At 31.7% G+C, this 23262-nt stretch overlaps 1 protein-coding gene across 1 annotated transcript in view; it reads right to left on the reverse strand.

Annotated features, from left to right (window-relative positions):
* The window catches only part of LOC134726315 (polycystin family receptor for egg jelly-like), a 48653-nt gene extending 37091 nt beyond the window's left edge, over positions 1 to 11562 (reverse strand). Inside the window, exons 1-3 of the mRNA XM_063590716.1 lie at positions 11559 to 11562; positions 9549 to 11089; positions 2850 to 3547 (exon numbers count right to left, since the gene is read on the reverse strand). Coding sequence (XP_063446786.1) covers positions 2850 to 3547; positions 9549 to 11089; positions 11559 to 11562 — 2243 coding nt within the window. The remainder of the gene's footprint in view (positions 1 to 2849; positions 3548 to 9548; positions 11090 to 11558) is intronic.
* Positions 11563 to 23262: the final 11700 nt, after the last annotated feature.

Below are 23262 nucleotides of genomic sequence, written 5' to 3' on the forward strand. Positions count from 1 at the left end.
AGATATGCACTGTATTATTTTAGTCGTACACTTTCCTCAGATGTGTGGTTCAACTAGACAAAAAACCAACTTATTTAGACATCTATCAATTAAACCACTGTCCCAGGTAAGTGGGAGGGTTGGTCTCTTCTGGTGAGTTGTCTCATTGGCAATCATACCACATCTTCTTTTTTATATGTAATTGTATGATGTATACTTACTATAGATACCTGTAGTTCGTTTACCTATGTTAACAGGAATATACCAAAATGTTTAAATCGTGTTAAAAAAAACTTTCCCCAGCACTTGAGTGTAGTCTCATGTTTTTGATTGTTTTCGTGTTGATTGAGAGATTTAAAGCCAGGTACAATCACATTTTCTACATAAGAAAATGCCTGTACCAAGTCAGGAATATGACATTTGTTTTCCATTTTTTTGGTATGTGTTTGAGCTTTTAATTTTTTCCATTTGATTAGGGATTCTGCATTTTAAATTTTTCTCGGAGTTCAGTTTTTTGTGATTTTACTTTTTATCTGTATTGTTCTGTGCAGTGTGTTGTTTTTTGTTGTTTGTCTTTTGTCCGATTTTCTTTGTTTTTATAATTTCTCTGTTTTGTCTGTGATTTTTATTCGACCGTTTTATATTACTACAAAAATAAAATAATGTAAATTGTTTTGGGTTATAGCTTACTCTTCAATCAATGATAGAATTATTAATTTATAATATTGATTGCAATGAAATATCAGGAGTTCCCATTTTATTAAAAATTAAAAGATTCACATGTGAATTAAATATGATATATAACAAAGGGTGTTATCTATTCGAGCGTCACTGATGAGTCTTTTCGTGTTATTTTTTATTATTATTTATAACTGTTGATGTAAATGTCCTTTGGTTTTGAGAGTCTTTGTTTATTCCTTGGTTTTGATTGTTATTGTCATTTAAAAACCACCAAACGTGCGTCTGGTGCACAAATTTTCAATCTTGGTGTTTATGAGTAGTTAAATATTAGACGTTGCCATCGACATTTAATTAAGGCGAAGTAAAATCGAGAGTAAAAAAAGATATAGTTCCTTGCATTTTCTTCTTGGTATACGTAAGAACTTGATTTAATAAAACGAGTATATTAATTTAACGCGATTTTTTTTTTGAAAAATGCAACTCTTTGCAGTAGAGTAGTGATACGTAACGTCAAATCATGAATAATTGAGTAGTTTGAGTAGTTTGATCAGAGAATCGACATTAAGATGTATATAGATTAGTTATTATAGACTAATTAATAGCATGAATGTATATCATTCAAAATTGTGTGCTCTTTGTTTCCTTGGATGAAAACATTCTTCTGAACACTTTAAACAATTCTGATGTTTTTACAATAATAATAATCCCATCTTATCCCATCAAACATGGTATCATTATGGAGACAAAACTGTTAATACTATAAGATATGGCGTTAAAAGGATAATAACCCAATTATTACACTCTTGTTAGTGATATTAACCTTATTATCGACCTCAAAATAGTTTGTCAAAGGAGCTTTATCATTGTTGCCTATTTAAAAGACGGAAATGAAAACGAGCTGCGAAACACAAACTTATATTGTTCCCCCGTTCCATCATTTGGATTATAACTTTAAATGTTCATATTGATTGCACCGTACGCGTGCGTGTGCAACATCCTAAACCAAACTTTCAAAAATATTCGATGAAAAGAAAAGAAGTTGCCAAAAATGAATCGAGAATCAGCTTAAAGAAAAAAATATTCACAATAACACTAAAATTGTCATAAACCAAAATATAACAATTACGTGGAATTAGTTGAACAATAAACACAAACTCAATCAATCTTTGATATTAAAAAAAACTCTAATGACAAGGTAGGTAATTTAAGACATTGCCGAGTGCATTGATGAATACCCGAAATAAAGACACCATTCGTGATTTGTTATGGAAAAGGAAATTTTTCATATATTTCGGAATTGAAGTGTTAGTGTGACGTTCATTATCACTGAACTAGACTATATATTTTTGTTTTGGGCCAGCATACGCACCCAGCCGGAGTTTCTCGCTGCATTGAAGACACCTATGTGGCCTTCGGCTATTATCTGCTCGTTACTAGGGTGCACTTTGTCACATTTTAAAAAATTATGATGGAAGTTTTTAAAGACCTTAACAGCCCCTGCACGGTCGGTTAAAGGAAGTGGGCACATGCAGTGACTTTTTTAAGGTTCAAAATATTTATCTTTCATGATAAACGTTATCCTCTGTAACATGTTGCATGTACCTCAGAAATTTTTGTTTATGTTATTATATGTTGTGTATGGTAACATAGACAACCATGCAAGTTACTCTGAAAACGGATTACTGTGAACAAAAGTTAGACACTTGTTCATTCATTTTTCTTTATCCTATCTTACTGATACTTTCACACAGCATCACCGTATTATTGAAACTATTTGTAAGTCATAATTACACTTACTAGATGTTTTAAAATACATCTTTACAGGTGACTCAATTTGAGAAAATGAAAACCAATGTTGAAAGAACCTATTACAATTAAGGTAGAATAAAAAATAGAAAAATATATGTAGGCCTCATATGACATGCTCAGGTAAAAATATGTAATTGCGAAAATATATATTCGGCATGAGTGAAAGGACACAATATGACCGATACTCCATAACACAAACTTAATGTCTTCTTATTTAGACATGTTCACCTAGCCAACATAATAAAATGTAAATGAAAGTTATTAATGAGGTTCATACTTCAATTGATGTATTTTCACGTTAATACTTACAATATTTCACTTTAAGGGGCCTATTAATTAGTTTCATACTTCACTGGATCTATTATCAGGTTAACACTTACAATATTTCACTTGAAGGGGCGTCCCCAGCTCGAACCCTTACAGCTTGTAAAGCAGTTGCTGATCTGGTAGTGGTAATACTTTCTATTTGTGCAACGGTCGTAGTTGTTGTTTTGTTTGTATCCACCTGAAACAAATACCATGTGTCCACAATAAGGTTTGCAGGCTGTATTGTCCATCTTGCTCCTGATAAAGGTACAACAAAAGGGCAACTAGATCCAAGGGTTTCGACATCCGGAGCTCCGGGTGAGCCAAATTTTCCGAGAACTTCGTCCACCTCTGACTGTGCGACTCCTTCGCGACATGTCCACGCATAATTAAAAGGGATATTTTTATATTTTAACACTTTATCATCTGTTGCCGGTCCAGCATCTATAACCAATTCGTCATTTTTGTTTACATATCTACTTGTGCCTCCCTGAATTCCCGTTACAATAGATGGTAATCTAAAATCAACGTACATATCGTCCTCTAAAGCTTGGCCAATATCTGTCAAGTTAACAACCATTCGGAGCATATACTTCCCTTCTGCAATTGTTTCTTTCCCAAAAAAAATTGTTGCAGATTTTGGTTGATTTGCAGGATTAGAATAGTATAGGTCTTTAATATATGTGCCATTTTGGAGTTGTGGCCATAACTCCCAGTAGTAGTCTCTTGAACTGTTTCGACAGGTAAGAGTTACAACACCTTTGCTTGTTATCTGAAAGAATAAATATCACTACCGTCTTCAACTTGTTAAATATATTTTTAATACTACTAGTTCATGTTGACATGGATATCAATAATGTGGTCATTTTCATAAATTTCCTGTTTACAAAATTTTGATTTTTTGAAAAAAACTAAAGATTTTCTTAAAAGTAACTATTTAATAATATACTCGTTTGAATCAATAAGATGAGTGCTCGAGTATCTTATCAAACTGCCTTAAATACAGGCGCTAATTAAAAATAGATTTCGACATTTAGAGTGAAATAAAACAATGCAAATTGGCCCTTCCTCTTTTTAAACATATAAACTCAGGTTAATCAGTTGTGAAGCAATCTTTAAGTCACCTTTCCTGTTAAAATCATTCTGATGACTAGTTTGCACCTGAAAACCAGAGTTGCATTTAGACAATAACTATTTTTCTCATATTTAAAGAACCTCCACTATGATATGTAATATAGAAACGAATATTTAACACACTGCATCAGTACAGATTGATACTGTAACTCAGTTTATTCGCTTTACCAGATTGTTAAACTTATAATTGATTATAAACTTTTTAATAAGAGTTATCTTTCTTCTTACAATAAAAATAATGCTTTGTCTTGGATCAGCATTGAATTAACGAGAAATATTAAAAGTTCTTTGTTTATACAGAAAAACCGTATAAATCAAAATCACAGGTTCTTTGAAACATTTTCTTATCAAATGGTGGTTTATATAGATTAATTTGGCTTATCTCAAAAGAGGATCGGAAGATACCAAAGGGACAGCCAAACTCATAAATCTAAAATAAACTGACAACGCCAAGGCTAAAAATGAAAAAGAAAAACAGACAAACAATAGTTCACATGACACAACATAGAAAACTAAAGAATAAACAACACGAACCCCACCAAAAACTAGGGGTGATCTCAGGTGATCTGGAAGGGTAAGCAGATCCTGCTCCACATGTGGCACCCGTCGTGTTGTTTATGTGAAAAAAAATCCGGTAAATAGTTTAACTCGGTAGGTCTTAATTAATAATAGGGATAAATAGTTTTCTAAACGCCTGTTCGATATTTTTTACATTTTCGACAAATCTATCTAAACAATAAATAATATTTGATATCTGAATTAAACGTAATTATTTCAAAGATACTAGATTAATGAAATAAAGTCTGGCAACTAAAAAAGAACACTTTGAATATGAAGAGATTTTCAGGGTTTTACTTCATGTAAAAGTAAAATAGATATATATCATAGATACATCTATATAAGGCCAAGTTGGAACTTTAGTTTCTTCAATTTTAGATATATCAAAAGATAATTTTAGAACGGAAACGTTGCCAATTGTTCTGCACTTACGTCGCATTTCGACAATCAATGTCTCTTCAGTGATGCTTGAGACCAAAATATTAGAAACATTTCATTATACAATTATTGTTGCTCGGCTTCAATTATTTTTTGCATTTTGGATATACATTTTGGTTCAAAGATAATTTTAGTTTTAATTTCAAATTATTTGAAAATTTGGAATTTTATGCTTATAAGTCAGCATTGCTCTCTTAACATCTTATAGTCATCATAAAATGCCCTGTACCAAGTCAGGAAAATGGCCATTGTCACATTAAAGTTCGTTTCTGTGTGTGTTACATTTCGGTGTTGTGTCTCTGTTGTGTCGTAGTTCTCTTATTTTTTATAAGTTTCGCTCAGTTTTAGTTTGAAACCCGGATTTTTTTTCTCTATCGATTTATGAATTTTGAACAGCGGTATACTACTTTATTTAACATGAAATATCATCGAAATAGTCATGTTCGGTAACATCTGCTGTTTGTCTACTTCGAAAGACTATCGAAGCACTGATTATTGAGATTATCATACCCCTCTGCGTTTGTTTGGTATAACTGTTTAATTTCTAGTTGCTAGCGTACTTCGTGAATAGTATCGAATATTCATTGGCTTCACTCGCTCGGACAAATATCTATCAAATGTAAACAAACAAAAATTGTACCTAGTTTTCGAAAACCATCCATATTTATGAATACTAAAATATGCATCTTTTTGATTATCAATCAGTCACGTAGGTTCCATCGGTTCAATAGCTTTTTTATTTTGTATTGCAAAGATTTAAATACTACATTTTATGTGTAAATTTTCTTTATATGAATTATGCAATTGTAGGAAAACTACGATTCACACATCCTACTGCAAGGTTGTACGTCCCCAATGAGTTGTTTGCAGAAATTATACGTGTCAAGCGCACACAATTATAAGCTTGTTATCTTAGCTGAGCATTTTTTCTGCACGGTTAACATTGGATATCAATTATATGGTCAATTTTATAAATGTCCTATTTACAAAAGTACGAATTTTTCGAAATACTAAGGATTTTCTAATCGCATAGATTACCTTATCCGTAATTAGCATATTTATTGTGGAATTTGTGGTCCTCAATGCTCTTCAGCTATGTACTTTTTTTCAGCTCTATGACTATTCTGATCTGAGCGTCACTGGTGAGTCTTGTGTAGACTAAACACGCGTCTGGTGGATTAACTTATAACCCTGGTACCTTTGATAATTATACGTCACAATAAGTTCGTTTCTTAAACTTCGGGTACCCTTTTTCGTGATTGTAGTGTTAAAACATGTAAATATCTGTAACTTGAAGTCTAGTTTTGTTAACACTTCATCATCAATAGGGTTTTTTGGGTGTATTTTCTGTTGTGGATTTAAAGTGGTAAGTCGGACGGTAAGGCTTAAGTACATCTAAATAATAACTCATAAAATGGCTTGAAATCAAAATTGTGAAACGATGAAAAAAGAAAAAAAAAGGCTCAACTTACGAAAAAAACAATTGACAAAAAAACAAATATGACAGATATGAATCATTCAACGGCGTAACAGTAAAAAAAAGAAATATTTGCGTGATTTTGTAAATGACGAAAGTGACGAGCGCTATCAAAATCACAGCCTTAAGCCAATTTATTGGTAGTAACAAATAACATAAGCAATTTAAAAAATCACCGATATAAAAGTACTCGTTGTTCAGGATGTCTAGTTGGAATCCAATTCATATCGATGAATACATTATATTTACTAGACTAAAGGCATGCGTGTATCTTCTCCCGCCATGAAAATTCACACTCAGTCAAGATTTCGCAAAGAGGAATAGAAAACAATCGATAAAAGTAGAGTTCAGACGACTATACTATATAACTATAATATTGTTAAAATATATCGTTAGTAAGTTCAAACAACGACCTATCGAATCGGATAACCACCATCGAAATCGTAATCATAAACCATATAGGGAAAAGCTATTTCAGTCGTTATTTGCTATCAGTTGAAGCAGTTTTTGTGTAAGAAACACTTAACTGTTAAAAAAAAGTCTGGATGGCGTAAGCATTCACGAATACCACGTTTTAAAGAGACGTGTATACGCCATTCGATGTAGCAAAGGCTGTATTACATCAATCATGCCTTTAATTTTCTCGTTGGAATTGTATAAAATTTCCATTATGGAGTTTTTCAAAGCTTAGTTCACGGTAGGGTGATTTTCCTTGCACGTTTATCCATAGTTTCTAACTTCTACGTCTTGTGGTCTCTGGTTGAGAGTTGTCTAATTGGCAATCATACCTTGTTTTCCTCTATTCATTCGAACTAATGCACTGTCAAAGTATAAGCATCGACAGATGCTTAATGTTTATAGCAGTATGTCAATAAACCATGTAAAAAGTAAAATCATAAAAATACCGAACTTAGAGGAAAACCTAATCGGAAAATCCATAATCACATTGCAAAATCAAATAACAAATCACATCAAAAACGAAAGGACAAGAACTGTCATATACCTGACATGGTACAAGCATTTTCAAATGTAGAAAATGGTGAATAAAACCTGGTTTTATAGCGCTAAACCTCTCACTTTGATGACAATCTCATCTAATTCCGTTATATTTACAATGATGCGTGAAATAAACAGACATAATATATAAAAGAGTCAAAGTATGGGTACAGCAGTCATCATCGTGTAACAATTTTAAAAGGAACATTTTTACCGATCACAAAAACATCTACTTACAAACACATTCATTGATTCGCGAGTCTGACCTCAGAAAATATTATACGTCATATATATTAGCCGTTCAATGTATATACAACAAACAAATTTAAAAAGTTCACATGGGCAATGTTAGCATACAGGGTTCATTCCACTACCCGATTGAATAATTTTGACGTTTGTGGTTCAACGTATTTTGAAATTCATAGGACATATATGATAATGACATGTAATAGAACAATATCATACTGACGGGATCTTTTAAAGTACAAAGTCATGTTATAAGAACCAAAGAAACACAAAAAGTCACATATACAAAACACACCAGCACAACATGAAAGATAATACAAACACATAAACTAGATGTTTAAGTACCGAGCCACGTCAAATAGATATCACATAAAACAATTAAACAGTAAAAGTTATATTTATTATGGAACAATGACAAATGAAAGAACAATATTACACGTTGTTAAGATGATTAAAAAAAACATCAGTACGCAGAATCTATACATTTACACCATCATGAATTATTTGTGAAGTTGATACGGAAGATTTATCAACAAGGTCTAATACCTTCCGATAAACTTTTTTTAGAAAAAGGACAAGACGTTCTATGACATACCCCTGGTTGATCAACTTTCTACTCAGACACTGATGACGTTTTACAAAGTCTGAGTAGGAGCTGCAAGCTCTTTAATATCGAATAAGTTGGGAAATATATATTCCACATGCAGGTGAAGTTGGTATATTGCTACTAAGGTGGGGGGGATTTATAATTTCAAAATTAAAATCGTATCGTTTGTCATAGATTCTGGTTCTGATATGACTGTTTACGTCAAATTCGAGATATAAGTATAAAAATAAGGCGGAGGAAGCCGTGCCTCTTTTGTTTCGTTAATTTCTAATTCTGTGGATATATTAATGAAACCCAATCAAAAGGTTCGGATTGTTTATGGAAGGAACATCATCAATATATCTGAAAGTTGAATTAAATAATATGGCTTCTTTGATCCTCTTGTTTTTGATAAGTGTCTGAAAGAACTCCGATACATATGAAAATAAGAAGAGGTCGGCAAGAAGAGGCACACAGTTTGTTCAATGTTAAATGATGATTTGACATCCCGTTTTGAATAAGTTCTCCACATGTACAGTTAAACTTCTAAACGAAAACTTTGCATCGTTTGTCATTTGTGTTAAAGAAATCTGACTAATTTACCAGTGATACGTTGATCATGATCATTGATTTGTATGACGTCAGTACAGACATCGGTATGGAGAACGCGTTAGAATACTAGTATACCAGGTAAAAGTGGCGCCCACTGGTATGAAAATATCTTTTGTAAGGGAGAAAGTTTACCGCTTTAATAATCTCAGCAAGTTCAGGAAGTGTATCGAGCATTATTATCTTTTGTATTGCTGAAGAAACTTTTTATGAGATGTATCTTATAATGTGCACACCAATTGGATATATAGTGTAGAGTTGTAGACGAAAAAATATCACCCGAATAAAAGATACAATTAAAAGCACGTAATTTATTTACACACTTAAAAAAGCTATTTCCATTATAATAAAATCTACGAGGAACCAATTTTAAGAACACCTTTCAAGAGATTTTGAGTTTCATTTTTTTATCAGAAGCAAAATACATTGACCAAAAACTACAGCTAGTCCTTTATTTAAGGAATGACTCAGACTGTATTATTTTTTCTGTTTATGAAGAAATAACATAAAAAATTTGGTGCACACTGTATAACGCGCGTAGCGGGTTATTTTACAGTGTGCACCCCATTTTTTATGTTATTTTGAATAGACAGAAAACATATTACAGTCATGTGTAGTTACTGAATTCTAAATTTCATTTCAAACCGTAGAAAACTATGAAAAAACGTTGATTACGTCACGGTCACATGACTAAATTGTGTCTATGGGAAAAAAGTAAAATATACATACCGTGTTGTCATTTGTAATCAGTATGGCTAATGGGTTATCTTCTTCTTTGTAACTGTTACTAAATAGTGTTCCAATTTCAAAACAGTCTGATGTAACGTTGACGTTTCCAGATAATGATTGAGAGCTGATCTGGTTGGAACAGTTTACTGATAATGGAATGTTTCCCGTGTCGGGATATGTAATAGCAACTGTATGATTAGCAGTATCGGAAATCAAATCAAAGATTTCTGTTAATACCAACCCACTAACGTTAAAAGAACATGTGACATTGTATAATGGACCATTAACAGTGTTTGTAAGCCTTACTCCTATACTTTGAGCATCAGATAGTTTTGCTTCTGCAGGATGAAGAAATTCAAGATTACCTTGTATCGTTTTTTCAAGGGTAACTGATAGTGAAAAATTCAATGATGATGTTTCTGAATAGATGGAAATAAATAAAGCATGTGAGCCTACAGTTATATTACTGTCTAGATGGTTTATGGTATTGCCTGGTGCTAAAGCAGTTAAGTCGACGGTTTGAACCGTTCCACCGTCGTAAATATTTGCGTTGAGTGTTCCCATTGGATATAAAGCATCAATGTCCATCATGAAATCAAAAGTAACACCGGGATGTAACTCGTATTCAGGAGCAGTTACATTAACATTGTTTATTCGGTTCTGTACAATAATGGTATATGTATCGTCAAACATGCTAACATAGTTAGATGCTCCCATTATGACTGTATACGTTCCAGTCGCATTAAATGAATGCGTATACGAATATGATGAAACAAATCCGGCAGTTGTTTCAATATATGCAACCTGATCTATTTCAGTAGAATAAATTATATCGGATCCGTTCGTCGTGGTTATTTCAAACGTAATAGTATCATCAACATGAATCATAAACGGCGAGGAAACGTTCATTGTAGAACTAAATCCGACGATCGCATCCGCTACAGCAAATACTATATAACGCTTCAAGGTAGATAATTCATTCCATACTACAACCTCTGCTGCATGTTGTCCAATACCAGGTAAATCACTGCCAACAACATCAAAAGTTTGAAGCAGTGACGAGGAACCATTCGGTGAAAGGTAAAGATTTGCCCCAGTTTCAATTAGCGAAGCGTTTATCCAAACATCAGTGCCTTCATCGTATGAAACTTTTATGGTTTTAGTATCAGACCTTACCATGGGTATGAATATATTTGCATTGGTGTCTTCTACAATAAGATGTTTTATTTCCGTTCCAATGTAAACTAATTGGTTGTCATATCCAACAATAGACCCAACCACACAGTATGCAGACACGTTTTTATATCCTGCGGATGTAAAATTGTACGTTGAACACTCCGTAGCTGAATATATAGGTTCTAACCATATAGACCCTGTATCATCACCATGTAATACGGAGCATGTAACGTTTATTCCGTTGTTAAATATCGGACAGAATGTTGCTCCAAAGCTTGTTCCTGTATTGGTTACGTTTAGTTCAAACGATTGGAATTCTGTTACAGCTACTGAAGTTGATATACCTGAGAAAGAACTCAACAAACCTGAAAAGACAATTAACACAAAATTAGGTATCTCTTTCCAAAATACCAGTTGTTGCATTTGTCGTGTATTGGCCTTTTATATTCGATTATGCGGGTTGAGCTATGTTCATTGTTGACAGCTTTAGTTTTAGTTTTTAGTTTTATTTTGGCCACTTGTAGAGTGTTGTCTCATTTGTATTTTTTAAACATCTACTTATCATAAATAGAAGGAAATGCTTGTCCTGTTGATACTAATCGATTGGTTAGATTTGAACATAGATAAACAACTGTTGCCTTATTGATGTACACCTCTGAGGGGTCAAATATTTCTCGAATTAAACTTTTTCCCTAAACCTGATTATTGGGCTTATTTGAGAAAAAATAATTGGTGAGGAAAAATATCATATGGTGGTGGACTTTCTTTTATTGCTACAGCCCTTTGAAAGAACCCAACTTTAATGATTTTCCCGTTTTTCAAAATAAAATTTACCCATGTTTGGGCTATTATCATAAAAATCACAGTTCCACAATTAAACTTTTAATCTTACTTTCAATAAAGATTAAGTGGACAATCTGAATTAATGTGACTTAAAATAACTATAAGTAGGTGTTGATATAAGAAAGTTTTGTCATATGTGGATGATTTGTGTGGCAAATATTATGCTGTCAGTTTTGTAAATTTGTATTTTTTTATGTTTGAAGAACAAAATGCATAGTACTCGAACTTCTTTGTTATAAATGATTTAATAAAAATTAAAAATACTCAAAACGACTCATTCTAAATACAAATTTTTTTTACAGAGTTGAATTGGATATTAACAATTTTTTAAATTTTGTGGTGTTTCCACTTATACTTCATATTTTGGAAATAATTCCCAAACGAGATTTTAACGAGACTGAAACGTCAGAAGAATACATCCTTAAATAGCAGCTTGCAATATTTTTGGCTTGTTTTGTCTCGGTTATTTTATGAAGTTTTATTATATCATACACGTTTTGTCATACACATTTCAAATTCAAAAATTTGTAGACATGTATTAATGTGTGATATATTAGTACAATACTATGTTTTCGGAGGTTATATACAATAATTTAATTTTATTGATTATGCGTAAGGGGAAAGCGGAGAGGCACGAAAACGGGGAACGAAACTTTCTACCTCAAACCTAGCTTGCATACAACATGAAAAAATTAAATTGGGATTTGAAACGTAATTTTGTAAATAATTTCAAAAGTTCACACCATTATGAACATGTGTTATAAGTTTAAATTCACTGTAACTATACTGTTAACTACCTACACCAAAACCTGTCAACTGGAACGGGACTGACAAACATACGTTCAAACCTGAAACGCAATGCCCCTTACTACCATAGTTTTGTTGGCCTAAAATATGTTAAAACTGCTTTCAGAATGATTTTCCATGGTAGTCATTCCTTCTCAATTATAACTTGATTCATATGGTCTAACTGTTGAATAAAACATTTAAAATTTGCATGATAATATATTTCAAATTTTACCGATTAATGATTGAAAAATATGTTTGGAACCACAAGCAAAGGACAAAGGGGTCTCATTCTCAACATGCATAGGATACGTACTCTTGTTAAAATATTGCTTAATAACTTCCATTAAAAAAGAAAGATGTGGTATGAATGCCAATTGGACAACTATCCACAAGAGACCAAAATGACACAGAAACTAACAACTATAGGTCATCGTACGGCCTTCATCAATGAGCAAAGCCCATACCGAATAGTAAGCTATAAAAGGCCCCGAAATTATAAAGTAAAACAATTCAAACGAGAAAACTAACTGCCTTATTTATGTACAAAAATTTACGAAAACAAATATGAAACATATAAACAAACGGCAACCACTGAATTACAGGTTCCTGACTTAATTCAGGCACATACATACATAATGTGGCGGGGATCAAAATGTTAGGCCTAAAAGATGCTACTTGTAATAGGTTTATCCTAACAAAGGTGGATGATAAAAATATGTTGGTATTCAATTGAAAACGGATATACAGTTATAACCAAAATACCTATTTCCTTTGTTCTTAACCCATATAAAGTTTGTTAAGAATTTGAAGCTGAATATAACAGCATCTTAAGAGAGAAAAATATTTTCAACAAATTGAACACAAAACTTAAATGCCAACTACTTCAGACAAAGTTGATCTTAGATGGATTTTAGTTTTATTTTAAAGTTCCTTTTTCGTCATGCAGTTGTTACGTGTGTCGGATCTTAAACATTATTGACTTTCTGTGCTTTTGACGCATGAAATTTATAAATATTTATTATCTTATTGTACAAGGGCATTGAAATGCACAAAAATGTTTCAAACTTCTTTTGATCTGAGAATTGATAATTTCAAAGGGAGAAATGTGTACTTGGAACGGAGAGTATTCATCTAGAACTGAGAAAAATAATTTTTGAACTAAGGAATCTAAAGTTTGAATGGAAGAATATGTCTAGTTGAAACTTAGAAATGTAAAGTTGGAAGGACAAAATTTCAGTTTGAATTGAGATATCTCAACTAGGAATATCAATACCGGTATTTTGTGTAAACGATACGATCTATTACATTCATTTTCATAAAGATTTCTGTTTAGAAAACATGTTACCAGTGCACAATACAGAATAAGTATAAACTAGTTATAAAACTCAATTTTTCAGGGGAAAAAAATCTTTAAGTACACCGGGTGTCTCACACAAAATTTGTGATAAAATAGCAGACTATAAGTTTTGTGAAAGGAATGTACTTCAACTTTAGAACTTTGTTAACAAATGGGGGGAAAACAGTGTTAAGCTGAATCAGAATGTTGTGACTGTTTCAACTTTATCATGGAATGGGTGATAACTCATACAACCATACTAGAGGAATGTGTAGGAAATTTAACTTTTTTTCTAGCAAGAAAACAAGTTAAGTGCACCTATTTTCTTTCTTTTCTTTAAACAAACTATAGCTTGAAGAAACAATCCGAGGCCCAATGTCCAAAACTAAAGAGCATTTTATTGCTTTTTGTACACCACTATCTGACTATTATTTCCCCATTAAATGGCTAACTGTATTGAATAACATCGAAAGTCGATGCAGTCTTTAAGTTCAAAAATAGTAAAGAAAAAAAAATTACTTCATCTTTTTTTGTGGTAAGAACTATTGTAGACAAGGCAACTTCAAGTTTTTGTTCATCAACTGGCTTAATATATTCAAACATTATATGTGATCAACAAGTGATCTCGTCCGGTTGACTCTCTTGTCACCTAGATAATCTTTCTAACTATGAAGAAGAAAAAAAATCACAAAAATACTGAACTTCGTCGAAAATTCTGAACGTAAAGTCCCTAATCAAATGGCATAATCAAATGATTAAACCCTTCAAACGAATGGACAACAGCTGTCGTATTCCTGACTTGGAACAGGCGTTTTAAAATGTAGAAAATGGTGGATTGAACCTGGTTTTATAGCGCTAAACCTCTCACTTGTACTTTAATGTTGATAGACAAAAGAACCAATTAACAATGCATGATTGCTACACACTGATTATCAAAAGCAAAGATATTTGAAACTATCAAACGCTGAAAGTTTCGAGTGAAACATTGCAAATATATCATAATAATTAGAAACTAAAGAATTAAATATCAATAAAAAATGTGCACAATACCCGATCAGCCAATAAAAGATCAAACCTGATCACTTCCCTTAATGGGTGTTTGTGGTATATTTAAACGTTATACCTTTTATGGACGCATTACATTTATCAGTCATTTGCATTAATTGTAACGTAAAGTAGACGTAACTAGAATTTAAATAAAAGCAGAATAAATTAAATTTTGAACTAAAAAAGCGCTAAATAAATTTAATTTTGGAACCAATCTTAGCGTAAAAGTATAGTGTTTTGTAATAGATTACAAAAATGTATTTTCTAATCAGTATTGGATCATGTTTAGATATGTGTACAAACGGTTTTATTTGAACTAATCACGACATCAATTCCTGAAACTGCTTTTGCTATTTTATCAACTTATTCATCAATGAACAGAATTTATCATGTTAAGTGAATATGGCTGTATCTTATTCACTTTTTATTGTAAATGAATATTTCTAAATAAAATGTTCTGAAATGGAAAAAAATGTGTGTACTAACAAACAAAATAGCAATTGGAAGAAAGAGAATAAAAAACAACTCAAACCTCGCCCTTTTTTATTAAATTGATTTTTTTAATTACAAGTTTTATATATTCACGGAGAAATTAACACAAGGTAAATTCTAGTATTGAAACGTTTCATGTTTGAACCCATAAATATTACAATAACTATCTAGTCAACAACCAGTAATGTATGAAGTCAGGTATATGAAAAATCCCTAGGGAAAGGAAATATGAAATGAAGCAACGAGATTGTTTCCAAACTGCTGAATAATATTATTCTAACATGTATTACATTTTATTGATGTCAGAACTAAAACAACGTGTTACATTTAAGAAATTACAAATGGCGTTTCAGCTACATAAAAAGCTTTATTAGTTTTATAATTTTCTATAGTCATGAAATGTTTTAGTATCTTACAACCAATTTGAGATATTAATTTGTTTCCCCTTAACTGAGACGATACGGGAAAAATGACAGAGGCTTGACAACTTATGGATGGTTTTCAATGACGGAGAAGTGTTAAAATCATATAGCAGTTGCATAGTTCTAAAGGGTTAACACAATGTTTGAATGAATTAAAGAAACCCAAATGAATACTTGTTATCCATCATAATACAAAAAATCTAAATAGTCAATGCAATATATGATAAGAATGCATCACAGTATATGCAGAGAAAATTATAATTTCACAATAAAAAAAGACGTACAAAATGCAATACGCTCAATTTATTCATCAAAACAAGAATCACAACCTCTTTGTTGGTGATATGAGTTTTTGGTTCAATAGATACTATAATTGTCTACATGACTTAAATGCGCTTCAACTACTAGTATACAAAAAATCTAGAATAAAAAGCCCATGAAGATGTCCGCGATGTTCCTTTAGATACCGATTAATTGTAATGTATCGGTATTATCTGCTTAAATAGATATAAGATATGATTTAGATAAATAAGATATGTGTTTGTATTTAAACAATTTATGAGTAGGATTGTAAAATAATATTTCGCTTTAAGAAGTCACTTTTGTCAAAATATGCTCAAAAACATCGTAGGTGTAGTATTGATTTTTAAGTGAATAATTAAACTTCATTACAATCCATATTCATGCGACATTTCCTTTTATAATAAGCTGAAGATGGGTTATACATGTGCTAGTCATGTTCAGTTGTTAAAAAGAATAAGATGTCAATATTGAAAAGCGAAAAAAAGGATACAACGACAAGACCAATTGCGTTGACTGATTCTGCACACAAAAAGTAAAATAAAAAAAAATGAACTCAAAGAAAAATGAAAAATAAGACAGTAATTTGATGTGTTTGAGCTTTTTCTATTGTCTTTATCAATTGGCAATAGCAAAAGCTCAGACACATCAAACAACTTTCATAATCCTGATACATGGGTTTCCTTTTGTAGAAAATGGTGGATTAAAGCTTTTTTTTTAAATTACTTTAATTGCTAGCTAACCCTCTCACTGATAGTCGCAATATTATCACTCTTTACATGCAAAAAGGATTATTTACATACTTTAGATATATTATGGACCTAGAAATATCCTTATACGATTACACGTGTATTCAAATTTACTAGTATGTGGATGTCAAAATCAGGTCATATGACCATCAGCATTCTTCAGAGGTAACTTAAAGAAAACATTTATTATATCATAAAACAAATAGTGTGTGTTGTTTTCAGTTATAAGTTGTTATATAACTAACAAATCATTGTCTATATGTGTCATTGAAATCATACAAGTCCAAATATGCATAGCCCCTTTTAAAACCGTATGAGTGAACAAAACGTTTCTTGATTAAAAACCAGGCCGTTGGTTTTCTTGATGGAATTGCTACACATTGTGTAATGTTGTGGCCTTTTATATCTTGCTATGCGGTATGGGTTTTGTTTATTTTGTAGGCCGTACTGGATGTACAGTTAATTGCATCCATGTCATTTGGTCTCCGGTGGATTGATGTTTAACTTACAATCGGTATGGTTGCCAATGAAACAATCATCCACCATGAAAAGACCCCATTTTCATATTTTCTATTAAGCATAAATAATTGATGAATATTGAACATCATAATATTTGTTCAAAGTTAGAAAAAACGTTTTTTTATTTATATAAAGTTATATATAGATTGTATACCATTATTTTAAAAACAATTGAGGAAGTACAATAGAACAGATGTAGGATTTAATTACAACCATTAAATTTGTATCGACTTCTTAGGCAAGAATATATCGAATTCTTCATTTATAAAAACTCAAGATTACACTCAAAAACCTAAAGTTCGTTATAACTGTTTGTTTTGCATTTGTTATAGAATTCCTGTGTAAAAGAGGGACGAAAGATACTAGCGAAACACTCAAACGAATAGATCGTAAATAGATTTGGAACGTACTGTAAAAGAAGGGCGAAAGATACTAGCGAAACACTCAAACGTATAGATCTAAAATAGACTTGCAACGTACTGTAAATCGTGGTATTAACAATATCATCAAGTACTGATCAAAGGGGATGTATATCAATTACCCCAAAACAACAGTGTACATTTTATGCGTCCGAACCGCTCTTCTGGATTTACCTTCATCAGAATCGTTTAATGCCGTATATTTGAAAGCAATTGATGTATACGAAACAAAAACAAATGAAAACCTATATGACAAAAATGTCCTACACAAAAAATAGCTAAATAGCTAAATTCATCGAAGTTCGACTTTTCCTACGGGCATTCAAACCTTAGTTTTTTGCATAAATTCTAAATTTATAAAGGAACAAAAGTCAGTACCGAAGTTTTTGCTATTGGTTTGAGGATGCCCTCGAGGAATGCTAGTCCATCAACAGTGAATAGACACACTAATGTAAAAATTAAAAAACAATACTTAATGAATTCTATGAGTTCGGAGCGCTGTACTTGATTTGCTTACATACATTAGGAATACACAAAGCCGAATATTTAAACGTCAAGAGTGTGTAAGAACAGAAAGAGTTGAAAAATAAATTAAAAAGAATCGAAGGATTACTCTTAAATGCTTTAAAAACCCACTAAACAAATAAATTTACATCAATATTTATCAAAGTGCATTACTTGCTGGGTTCCTTCTTCAATGTAAGCTAATTCGTGTATTAAATAAACCAAATTTACTTTGATATCAGTAAGGGCGTTAGTTTTCCCGTTTGAATTGTTTTACATTGTCTTTTCGGGGCCTTTTATAGCTGACTCTGTGGTATGGGCTTTGCTCATTGTTGAAGGCCGTACGGTGACTTATAGTTGTTAGATTCTATATCATTTTGTCTCTGGTCTCTTGTGGAGAGTTGTCTCATTGGCAATCATACCACATATTATTTTTTTATATTTGAACCCACTTATTGGACATTTATGATACGTACATTGGTTTTGTCATTTTATTATTTGTATAATAACTTTCTTTAATTAAAACATGTTAAGGTAGGGGTATCGATTCTGTAGCTAAATATTTATATAGACTAACACATATATGTTAGAGTGAAAGAGCAGATGGTAACACCGAGAAATCATTGTCAATAAACTTGCCATAGGTACCAGTATTAACCGAGTCGAATTGTTAGACGCAATGTCAATTGTAAGAGTAAAACGGCAGTAGAAATATAGATTAGTTTGTTACGATATTCTCCACTCGAGACAGTTAAATTTTGACATTTAGAGCGCGAGGCTAGCCGATCATTTAAAACACTTAACTTTTGAGAGTGGAAATATCGGAATACACCAGTTTTAGTGTTGGAATCTGTTTCTCTTATGATTTTCCTTTTCACGTTTACAATCATTAAAATATGATTGTATACGAGTTTGGGGAAATGTTCGCTGATGTCTTTTGTGCAGTTTTCTTTACCTGTAAGCCTTTCCATTTTCTGTCAATTGGTTTAACAGGATTATGAACTATTGTTCCTTCAACTACGACGCATGACGAATGATAATCTTACAATCAACCTCAGTTCTAAAGTCAAATTTATTTAAATATAATTCTAGAGTTACGATATCGTCGAGATAATTAAAGAATTATGTACTGGTAAGGTAAATTAAGTTTAGATCTTGTTATAGATTGTCAAATAACGATTTACATTGAAAAAGCAGATCATTAAAGATCAAAACTGAGCAGAAAATTAATATTCTAAATTGAAGCTATTCCAATTAATATATTAGCTGTGTAGTGTCTGGTGTGGACAGACGTTGTTTTTTAAGGTTGCTGACAGAGAGGGAAAAGGGATCCGTTTCTTCTTACAAAATGTTTTATTGTATTATTTTTTTTTTGAAGGTTCATCTATATCCCATTTTTATCTTTTTTAAATTGAATCCGTCATTTTTGTGATTTTACTTTTCACTAACTTTTATGATTACGTTTCCTCCGACGTGAAACCAAATATACTCATTTGAAAGAACCATATCATCAATTGGCATTAATTGATATGATTACCTTCGAACAATGACTTGTTGTAAAACATATCTATTTTGCCAAATTGTCAGCTTATATGTAATAAAATAACTGTTTATACGATAGTTAATCTATGAATCTGTGTTCGTCTATGTTCAGGTTTCCTTTCTTACAATGATATTGTTATATTTATAAATTAACTGTTTACAAAATTTAGAATTTTTTGAAATACTAAGGCTCTTCTACCTCAGGCATAGATTATCTTAGCTGTATTTGGCAACACTTTTAGGAATCTTAGATCTTAATGCTCTTCAACATCGTATTTTATTTGGCTTTTTTTAAAACTTTTTTTGATTCGAGCGTCACTGATGAGTCTTTTGTAGACGAAACGCGCGTCTGCCGTATATATAAAATTTAGTCCTGGTATCCATGATTAATTAATTCTTACAATGATAGATTTCAGCGGGTCATTAAACTCATCTTAAAGAGTATATAACCTGACATACTCTCTACCGATCCATCTTTTAAAAAAAAACATGGTGAGGAAATATACAATTGCGTGTAGAAATTCAGCCAACAAATCAAATAAAACGGGTCGTTATCTTTTTCTCGAGAATTTCATAGTATGCAGTTCATCCGTAAACATATTAAAATCACAATTCTATACAATTGCAGTTAACCTGTGGGAGTTTGCGAGCATATGTCATTAAGTAAAATGCATATTGACTGAATAGGCACATTCGGATGTATGTTTCAATTAATACGTTTTAAATGAACTGTCAGGAAATGTCAATATCAAGATCTTATCAAATGTGCCAATACATATCGAATCGTTAACAATATAAAATAAAGACGTAGTTGGAAAACCTTGTATTTCTGAACTTATTTCATCAACATCGACCACACAAAACAAAAACAAGCTTCTGGTATATCAAACAATGAGACAACAGTCATGACCAGAAAACTCAACCAAATACATTGTTTTAGTTTAATGCAAATATGAAAATAGACAACTATAAGCAGACAACAATCTACGTCATTTTGGTCTATAGTTTTCTCATTGAAAATCATGTCATATCTCCTTATCTTATAAAGATAGTCGTGAAAACTTTTAAAAAGCATGAATTCCAAAACGAAGTGCAACAATCCATGTGTTGAATACACAGATGCCTTTCTATTAAACGTTTGTAGTCACAGTTTCAGGGTTTTTGAATGGAAAAGGATCATGGTAGTTTATCGCACGAAGCCTTTTTTATTTACTTTTAAGATCAGGTGTAGACGGGTTTATTGGGGTGTTTGTTTTTTTAGCCCTTTTAATTTTCATTCCTTTAAGTGTGACTATATTCTGGTAGAGGGAAGAATTGGTGTTTAACGATTAGTTATAATATAACAAGCTTTTCAAAGACAACACATTGTTAAAGTGGTACGAAAATAAACCCTGCGTTGAACTTTAACGACACGTTCAGCTGGATTCAAATGTTTTGGTTCACATGGCAAACACGTATTTAGGCAAGTCATCCAATTTGGACACATTTATTTTCTTAAACTTCGAGCCAATCAAACCAGTCTTTAATCTAATTCCTTTGAATTCACATGCATGGCAAGTTTTAATTTCCAAATTTTGGTTTTATCAACCCAGGGATCGAGGTACCACACGATCGCAGAGCGGACTCCAATTTGTTTCTATCGTATTTGATCGTAGATATATAAGAAGATGTGGTATGGTTATTTTCGACCATTACGCATTGATCTGATAATACGTTTTTTCTCAGTTTTTAATTGTGAAGATACTCACGAGTTATGTCCTTCTATATCATATAGTTATATAAGTACATTATAATTAAAATAGTATTGAATTAAACACTTAGATGAAAATGCAATTTATCGAATCGAATTTTGGTCTAAAATAAAAATACTTTCATTTTTAAACTTCAAAAATAAATTAATTGCATTGCTTTTAAAAGCGCAATTCTGCATCTGAAGAAAAAAATCTCCATCTAAAATCGTTTTGATATTAGTTTTGTTAATTTAAAGTTGACAAATGGATTTTCGAATCCTTTTATCAAACTTTAATACCCACTATCCTTAATTGTCTCGTCTATCTTGTTTCCATTACTAGCCATTATAAATCTATTTCACAAATAAAACAACACAAAAGAGTCTACTTTATACAGAAACTTATACATATCTGCTAAAAGTTGAAGACTTGGGAGACACAAAAGTTTATCAAAAAAACTCAAAATGTTAATTCATCTTTTCACAGTACATTATTTGTGCTTGTGGTCTTTTATGTAACCTATATGTACAGCAATCAAAGATACAGAAGAAGTCAGTCACTGAGTCCCTTATTATTAAAAATTAGTTGATGTCAAATTTGGATTGGAAGAAAAGGGAATGTAGATAACAAGGGGACCATCAAAAACTATAAGTTGAAGAAAAATACCATTACCAAAAAGAAATAAATCGACCAGCGAAACATCCAACTATAATGCACTACTCAGAACAGAACTAAGGTTTCAGCACCACCCCCTATTGTGAATTAACATACTACCGAAGGGTGAGCATTTTTGTTTCAGTAGTGAAACCCGTCGAGATGGTCGCCATTGCAGTTCAGCCATTTTACGTGTCACTTGTAAATTAGATTGTTCTATTTCTAGTAATCAATAATATGTCTGTATGAAATGCATTTTTTACCTGAATAAAGGTTTCAAAATGTTGCTTGCTTGAATAAATTAAACATGATTATAGTAGCAGAAATCATTTTACTTTTAAAAGAAAATTCAAAAATGTATGTAAGAAACATTTTATAACAAAATATTGCATATGGTGTAGCATTCTGTTATGCTCATTGGATATTACGATCACGTGTTTCAAAGGTTGTTTTACATATCCGTAGACTTGTTTCTTATTTTTATGTATATTGAAGCTATGTCTATATTTATATGTATATTGTTGGTTAATATAAAAACAATCTTGCTAAATGTATACTTATATGACGCCATGACGTCACACATAAAAACCATACCCGGAAGAAGCGCCGCAGCAGAAAATAAGAAAATTTGCAAAGTTTATATCACTCAGGATATTTCAAAAATTTAATGTTAAATGCAGACGCTAAAAATACAAACTATTGACATTTTCAATAATTACCGTTTAAAAATTCTTGAAAAATAGTTTTAAAATACACAAAAAAAACATTGAACGCCTTTCCCTAATTCATTATTTACATATGTAATACATAAATTAAAGACTTTCACTCAATCAATATGTTATGTATGAATCCTTAGATTATAGTTACAATCGGACTTCGTCCTCGGTCAATATAATCTGAACAGGTCCATATATAACGTATTGACCACGTCCAAAGTCCAAAATTGATAATGATTGACTTTTGAAAAAAATATTGTCATGTAAGTCCGCTTCGGGTTTGAGTTTCGACAGTAGAAATAAAAAGATGTGGTAGATAAAGGCAACAGTATACCACTGTTCTAAATTCATTAATCGATTGAGAAAAAAAACAAATCCGGGTTACAAACTAAAACTGAGGGAAATGCATCAAATATAAGAGAACTACGACACAACAGAACAAAACTAAAATGTAACTTACACAGAAACGATCTATA

The sequence above is a fragment of the Mytilus trossulus genome, chromosome 7 (genome assembly GCF_036588685.1).
Source record: "Mytilus trossulus isolate FHL-02 chromosome 7, PNRI_Mtr1.1.1.hap1, whole genome shotgun sequence".
In the NCBI taxonomy this organism is placed as follows: Eukaryota; Metazoa; Mollusca; class Bivalvia; order Mytilida; family Mytilidae; genus Mytilus; species Mytilus trossulus.